The following is an 8267-nucleotide window of genomic DNA, read 5'->3' on the forward strand; positions in this document are numbered from 1 at the left end:
GGAGTGCAGTGACATGATCTCGGCTCACCACAAGCTCCGCCTCCCAGGTTCACGCCATTCTCCTGCCTCAGCCTCCCAAGTAGCTGGGACTACAGGTGCCTGCCACCATGCCCAGCTAAGTTTTTGTATTTTTAGTAGAGACGGGGTTTCACTGTGTTAGTCAGGATGGTCTCGATCTCCTGATCTTGTGATCTGCCTGCCTCAGCCTACCAAAGTGCTGGGATTACTGGCGTGAGCCACCACACCTGGCCGGAAACCCTGTTTCTACTAAAAATACAAACATTAGCTGGGTGTGGTGGCACGCGCCTGTAGTCCCAGCTACTCGGGAAGCTGAGGCACGAGAATTGTTTGAGCCTGGGAAGCGGAGGTTGCAGTGAGCCGAGATCACACCACTGCACTCCAGTCTGGGTGAAAAGAAAGAGAAAAGAAAAAAGTGTATAGTTTAGATTTAATGAAATTTGGTAAATCAACAGATTCATCACCAATAAACAGGCTCACCTTCACCACTGAGGTGAATTAAATTACATTTCAGAAAGGAGACATTCCAGTGGCATTGGGTGCAGTGTGAATGAGCTGTTAATTCCAAACTGTAAGCTATCCTAATCAGCCAGTGCATGAGGCTGGAGCAACTGAAGAAGACCTGAATTTATTCCATGAAAAAGTGGAGTAAGTGGATCATGGCTGGAGCTTGGGCTTAATAAGCAAAAAACCAAGAATTGCCAAATGACAGAGAACCACCATCTAGCTGCTTAGGTGGTTTCTCTTCTTAACTCCTTTTTCTGGTAACACAGGGTCTCACTCTGTCACCCAGGCTGGAGTGTAGTGGTGCCATCACAGCTCACTGTAGCCTCGACCTCCTGGGTTCAAGTGATCCTTCCAGCTCAGCCTCTCAAGTACTATGACTACAGTCATGCAACACCATGGCTAGCTATCTTTTTTTTTTTGAGAGAGTCTCCCAGGCAGTAGCGCAGCAGGACGATCTCAGCTTGCTGCAACCTCCACCTCCCAGGTTTAAGCAATTCTCATGCCTCACCTGGTCAAGTAGCTGCGACTATAGGCACATGCCACCATGTCCAACTAATTTTTGTATTTTTAGTAGAGATGTGGTTCACCATGTTGGCCAGGTTGGTCTTGAACTCCTGACCTCAAGTGATCTGCTCACCTTGGCCTCCCAAAGTGCTGGGATTACAGGTGTGAGCCACCGCACCTGGCCCCTGGCTTTTTGTAGAGATGAGGTTGTGCCATGTTATCCAGGCTGGTCCCAAACTCTTGGACTCAAGCGACCCAACAACCTTGGGCTCCTAGAGTGCTGGGATTACAGGCATGAGCCACTGTGCCTGGCCTATCCTTAACTCTTTTTCTTTTTGAGACAAGGTCTCACTCTCTCATCCAGGCTGGAGTGCAATGGTGTGATCTTGGCTCACTGCAATCTCTGCCTCCTGGGTTCAAGGGATTCTTGTGCCTCAGCCTCCTGAATAGTTGGGATTACAGGCGCATGCCACCATGCCCAGCTAATTTTTTTGTGTTTTTTTTTTTTTTGGTAGAGACGGAGTTTCACCACGTTGGCCAGGCTGGTCTCGAACTCCTGACCTCAGGTGACCTGCCCACAGTGCTAGGATTATAGGCGTGAGACACTGCACCCAGCCTCCTTAACTCTTTTTTTTTTTTTTTTTGGGAGACTGAGTCTTGCTCTGTTACCAGGATGGAGTGCAGTGGTGCGTGCGATCTCAGCTCACTGCAACCTCCTCCTCCCCGGTTCAAGCGATTCTCCTGCCTTAGCCTCCCAAGTAGCTGGGACTACAGGCGCGTGCCACCATGCCCAGCTAATTTTTTTTTGTATTTTAGTAGAGACAGAGTTTCACCATGTTGGCCAGGATGGTCTTGATCTCCTGACCTTATGATTCGCCTGCCTTGGCTTCTCAAAGTGCTGGGATTACAGCTGTGAGCCACCGTGCCTGGCCAAAACTGTACTTGTATTCCTTCAAGCTGGAATCAAACCAGCGACCTAAGGACATCTCCTGCTGAGGAAGTAGCTACAGTCCTCTGCTCTACCAGCTGAGCTATCGAAGGGACCTTAACTCTTGGTATCAGAATTCAGTCGTATTTTTAAGATTTAAGAAAAACAGGGAAAAAAACAAAGGAAATGATTACTGTACAAAAATAGCATATGGCCTGCTCTGTGATTAATACCCTGTGACATCCCTCCTTTAGTCACAGCAATGGCAACAGAACAACTTGGTACGCCTGCTCTTGCCTACCTTAAAATGTTAACCAAGGTTCTGTGCAGATTTAGGTATTCTGTGTGAACTCATTAAAGCGGCATGAAAGCAGCAAGTGCACCCTGCTCACCAAAGGTGATGTAGCCAATGTTGTCACCCACAGCGGCGTCCGTGTCTTTCAGCTCCAGAGGAGGTTCCCTGTGACTAAAGAGGACCTGTGGGGCTGTGTGGCTGGCTCTGCGTCCTTCTTTGAATTCCTGCCAAGACAAAGCAAAAGCAACCAGAAGAGAAGTGGGTGTAAGATGAGTGGCAACTCAAGCTATGGGGTTTGTTCTATGCGGTGTGACCTTTGTAGCCCTCCAGAGCAGCAGGAGGTTAAAAATAAACTACACCAAACCTGAAACATTACAAGTGCTAGCTGCTGCCACTGCACTTCAGATTCAAAAGGAAGAGACTTCAAAGTAATAGGTCAGATCTTCAAAATGTGATGAAAAGTAGTGATAATCCTTTTCCCTCGGACCAACATAGGTGATAAACTACCATACTTTCTCTGGGCTCTGGGACTTTGCATGAGTCTTTTTTCACTGAGGATCCTGTTGCTATTTAGAATTCATCAATAAAATCTTTAGAGCAAACAAGCTCTTCTTGGAGACAGAAGACAATGGAATGAAAGAAGCTGAGCTGTCTTGGTGCTCATAAAGGAAGCCCTTCATGTTCCCATCTCCAAACCTGAAGTTTCTATAGTCCATGCATGTAAATAGACAAGTAATACAAGACTTCCTTCTCTCAGCCAGATCTGCAAGAACAGAAGCAGATTTTCTAGCAATGCCAGTAAAACTGGATGATCCAAATTCATCAAGCAGGCCTTCGACGATGATAGATAGCAGGAGGATGCAGCCAAGAACTCTCCAAGGTCTCTTGTTTTAGGAGTTCTGAAGGCATGGTTACAGTCATGTGGCCTGCAGTGCCCTTCTACTGCTGCTCAAATACCACCTCCTAACACCATCTCCAACAAACCCAGGCAGGTACTGCTCTCTTGCTGGAGGTGCCATGTCTTTTCTACAAACCTCTACTATGACATTTTACTATTCATTAATGCATCTGACCCCCCTAACACATTATGAGTTCAAATCAAAGATCCTGCTTAATTTATCTCTGTAATTTATTCCTCTGTCCTTCAAAGAGGCTATGCAGCATATGCCTTGCTGAGAGAAAGCAAGTGCTTCTATCCGAGCTGGTTTAGTATCATCACACTGTACAGGAATAGGCAAGGGCTGTTTTCAGTTGCAGGCAGGAAGAATACACACTGATCAGGAAGCCCTCTCAGCAATTAGTGGCAAAGGAAAGATGATGGCTGAGCAGCCGCAATGCCCAGCCTGGGACCTCACCTATTTCACAAACTGCCTCTCATGCTAACACTACCAAGCTTTAAGTAGGAAAAGAAATGACCATAAGCTGGGTTAGATTAGTCCCCTTTCGAACAGATTTTGTGCCCCAACGGAAATATATCTGCAAAGGAAGGGAAGGAGTCAAGATTACCCCAAATGGAAATTTCTAGAGCAAAGCTTCTAAAATCGCACTTCTCTAGAAAACATTTTTTATTCTACAAAGGGGTTAAGAAGCTTTTTAACTTCTATTGGTTTTACTTTTCAGTCTTAAGGAATTAAACAGAACAGATATGTAACTGCTGGCATTTTCTTGTGTTTATCAAGTATCTCTAAGGCTCCAATTCACAGGTACATGTGGTATTCACAATGAGATGGGGTATTTATAAACCAATTTATAAACTTATTAGCACTCATTAGTTTTGTATATGGAAAATAATATATTTAAGACTCGGTCAACAATCTGTTTCTGTTTTGGGCCTATTCTTTCTTTCTTTTTTGAGACAGGGTTTCACTCTGTCACCCAGGCTGGAGTGCAGTGGCGCGATCTTGGCTCACTGTAACCTCCACCTCCCGGGTTCAAGCAATTTTCATGTCTCGGCCTCACAAGTAGCTGAGATTACAGGCGTGTGCCACCATGCCCGGCTAATTTTTGGCCTTTTTAGTAGTTGGCCAGGCTGGTCTCAAACTGGCCTCCTGTGATCCACCCACCTAGACCTCCCAAAGTGCTGGGATTACAGGTGTGAGCCACTGTGCCCGACTGGACTATTCTTTAGATTATCTGACATCTTTGCTTCTCCTCGGTTCTGTCTCCCAAATAAAACTTAAATAAACACACCCAAACAGCCCTCCATCTTCACTGGCATCTTTGTTATATGTAATTCAGCAATATTGTCTTTTTACTCTCCTGGCTAGGACGTCTTTTGAGCATCAGACTATTTCTCTCTTCCAAACTACTATTTATCATTGGAAGTTTGGAATAAATTCAAATATACACAAGGAATTTAGTACACGATAAAGGTAGCACCTTAAATCAGGGGTGTAAACATGGAAATAATTGCTACTGGGACCACTGGATAGCCATTTAGAAAAAAAGATAGATTATTCTTTCATACCATATACCAAGAGGAGCTCTCAACAAATAAAAAATCATGTATAAAATATGTAACTGTAAAAATACTCAGAAAATAACAGGTAAATTTCTTTATAACCTTGGAGTAGGGAAGGGCTTTCTACCCCTATAACTCAAAATCTAGAAGCCATAAAAGGCAAGAATGATTAATTTGATTACACAAAAACAAACTTCCACATGGGGGAAAAAACCCCACAAAACAAGGTCCAATGACAAATGGGAGAAAATATTTCAACTCTTAATCACAGATGAAAGGCTACTCTCCCTAGTATATAAAGAAATTGAGACGCTCAATGACCCTACAGAATAATGGGTAAAGGACACAGACACTTCATAAGAAAATCAAATGGTCTATAATGTAAGAAAAGATGTTCTGACCTCATTCATAAGTGGACAGAGACATCACTTTTAACCTATCAGATCAGGAGAAACCCAAAAGTTGACAACATACTCTGGGAAAACACTCTTATCCATCACTGGTGGATGATAAAATGCTACTACCCTGATAGAGAAGAGTTTGGCAATATCTACCAAAATTACTGAACTTGGACCCAGTGTTCCCAGTTCAGGAAAATACCCTACAGACATAACCACACATGTAAACAGGCAGAAAGGGCCCTTAAAATAACGTGTTTACAACTGCTTAAGAGGCAGATGCTTGTGTCTTTGTCCCTGAACATACAGAAACCCGTGGTTTCCACTTAACTCTTCCTGGTTATTTAGTTACTAACTTGACTTTAAAATCTTATAATATGAAAAGAATTCTAGTTCACCATAAGCTAATCTCTAAAAGCATGATTACTGGTCCTATTGCTTTTCATGGAATAAGCGTTGAAATGATGGCTTCTATCAGACATTCTCCAGTACTAAGCTGATCAACGCCCATACCACTAACAGTAAGATATCCATGAGAGTGGAGGAATAAACTTCCTGTCTTTTTCTGAGAGGGAGAAAGCATCCCTCAGAGTCTGCTTGCCAAATGACAAAAGCAAGACTTGAATTCTGATCAGGCTGGATGTGCATGCTGGAAGGGAAAGGCCACAAAGGCTGGCAACAAGGAGACTACTGACCATGAGGAAGTTCAAACAGTGTTCCCAGGGTACAACTTTCTGTGCCAGGTGATCCTCATTCTTTTTCCTAGAAATTTACAATTCCAGGCCTAGGAAAAAGTTCTATTTATTTTTTGGGAAAATCCAGCAAAAGTCCAGTTTTCGATGGTTATTTCCAACAAATTACCTCAGGCTCTGAATTTGGAAAGGGTGGCAGGGCAGATGACTTCCTGAGTCTAGCATTGCACAAGGCCAGTTATTATCTAGAGATCCTGTTAGTGCCAAAATGCAAGAGAGGCTTTGTCTTCACTTTTAGGTAAGTGACCTACCACAGGTACCCTGAAGGAGGCATTTAAATTCATATCCCAAAAAAGAAGACACAAAATTCTCCTTAGGAACAAATCTCCAGTACACTCTCCAAGATAAGATCTGTTTAAAGTATAGAAAATAAGTTGTTTCCTGGAATAAAATGGAATAAGATTGGTAAAAAACCAGCCAAATCTAAATATATACTTCAGAGCTTTAAAAGTTAGTTTGTGACTCTGGATTTAGCCCAATTTCTGAGGTACTGCATTTAATTCCCGTCAGTTTTGCATAAAAACACATGAAATGCCTATCTAGAGGCTTATTTTAGGACCCAAGAGATATATGTATATTTTTATATTCTTTCATCAAGTTCAGCACTAGCAAATGCTGAAGTGTCAATATACCAGTTTTTCTGTATAAGGACTCCCAAACTAGAGTTTCTGATTAATTAGCCAAAACACAAAAGCTGCTAGGGATGGAGCAATTGAGAATATCACTTTTGAAGATTTCCCTAGCCACTTAGAAGGCTATGCAAGGTATCTTTACTGTTTAAGAACAGTTGTCTTTCTATTTGGCAAAACAGATTCTGCTTCAGAATTTAAAAATCTTTACCACCCTACCAAGGAACAGAATGAAGGTAGTAATGTTTTCAAAAAATGTTACCATTGTACTCGATTTTGAATGCTGAGCCATCTCACAAGAAACCAGCCTGAATGTCACCTGACCAATGAACTCTCATGTCCATCCTAGAGCCAGCAACTAACTGGCCAGCAGATCGGTACACAAAGACCTGAATACAACTACACCAAAAATCCAATTACAAAATGCCCTGCTAACTCTCATGATTATTATTTTTTTTTTTTTGGAGATGGAGTTTCGCTTTTTGCCCAGGCTGGAGTGCAATGGCACGATCTTGGCTCACTGCAACCTCTACTTCCTGGGTTCAAGTGATTCTCCTGCCTCAGCCTTCCAAGTAGCTGGGATTACAGGTGCCTGCCACAATGCCTGGCTAATTTTTTGTACTTTTTTAGTAGAGATGGGGTTTCACCATGTTGGCCAGGATGATCTCGATCTCTTGACTTCGTGATCTGCCCACCTCGGCCTCCCACAATGCTGGGATTACAGGCGTGAGCCACCGCGCCTGGCCTCTTATGACTCTTCTTAAGATGAGCTTCCTGTGAGGGAAGTACTATACGGTGACCCATCATCCAAACTCAGGCTCAGTCTATCAGTTCAACTACTCTACCTGTTCGTGTGTTATCTACTACCAAAGAATTGGCTATAGAGCCCATTCTGAAAAGACCTTAGGACCAAACCAAGAGCAGAACTTACTAGAAATCTGACAAAACACAAGAGGTTAGGGTTAGGAAACCTGACAAAGTTTTAGGTCAAAGACCCCACAGTAGGAAGGATACATAATATTCATTCATAGTTAGTATGTTTAATTCTCAACTCACCCTTTAGTTCCGTCCTGCAAAACTAGAACCACTGAGAAAAAAAAGATTAGGCTGGGCCCAGGGGCTCATGCCTGTAATCCCAGCACTTTGGGAGGCTGAGGTGGGCAGATCACGAGGTCAGGAGATTGACACCATCCTGACCAACGTGGTGAAACCCCATCTCTACTAAAAGTATAAAAATTAGCCGGGTGTGGTGGTGGGCGCCTGTAATCCCAGCTACTTGGGAGGCTGAAGCAGGAGAATCGCTTGAACCCAGGAAGCGGAAGTTGCAGTGAGCTGAAATCATGCCACTGTACTCCAGCCTGGCAACAGAGCAAGACTCCATCTCAAAACAACAATAACAGCAACAAAAAATATTCACTGAGTTTTGTGGGAGTTGTCTATTAAATCTTCAACAAATTCTAACATCAAGGCTGGGTGTGGTGGCTCACGCCTGTAATCCCAGCACTTTGGGAGGCCGAGACGGGCATCACCTGAGGTCGGCAGTTGGAGACCAGCCTGACCAACATGGAGAAACGCCGTCTCTACTAAAAATACAAAATTAGCCGGGCGTGGTGGCACATGCCTATAATCCCAGCTACTCGGGAGGATGAGGCAGGAGAATTGCTTGAACTCGGGAGGTGGAGGTTGCAGTGAGCCGAGATCGCGCCATTGCACTCCAGCCTGGGCAACAAGAGCGAAACTCCGTCTCAGAAAAAAAAAAAAAAAATTCTAAAGTG

At 43.7% G+C, this 8267-nt stretch overlaps 1 protein-coding gene and 1 non-coding gene across 4 annotated transcripts in view; both read right to left on the reverse strand.

The window, feature by feature from the left end:
- Positions 1-8267, reverse strand: part of ARPC2 (actin related protein 2/3 complex, subunit 2, 34kDa) — a 38950-nt gene that overhangs the window by 6472 nt on the left and 24211 nt on the right. For all 3 annotated transcript variants that reach the window (XM_011932286.1, XM_011932284.1, XM_011932283.1), the window contains exon 8: positions 2350-2476. In XM_011932286.1, the coding sequence (XP_011787676.1) occupies positions 2350-2476 (127 nt within the window). The remainder of the gene's footprint in view (positions 1-2349; positions 2477-8267) is intronic.
- TRNAY-GUA lies at positions 1978-2070 on the reverse strand. The gene is made up of 2 exons: positions 2034-2070; positions 1978-2013 (listed from the first exon to the last, which is right to left on the reverse strand). It is a non-coding gene; the product is annotated as a tRNA-Tyr (tRNA).

Source organism: Colobus angolensis, unplaced genomic scaffold (assembly GCF_000951035.1).
Source record: "Colobus angolensis palliatus isolate OR3802 unplaced genomic scaffold, Cang.pa_1.0 Scaffold95, whole genome shotgun sequence".
In the NCBI taxonomy this organism is placed as follows: Eukaryota; Metazoa; Chordata; class Mammalia; order Primates; family Cercopithecidae; genus Colobus; species Colobus angolensis.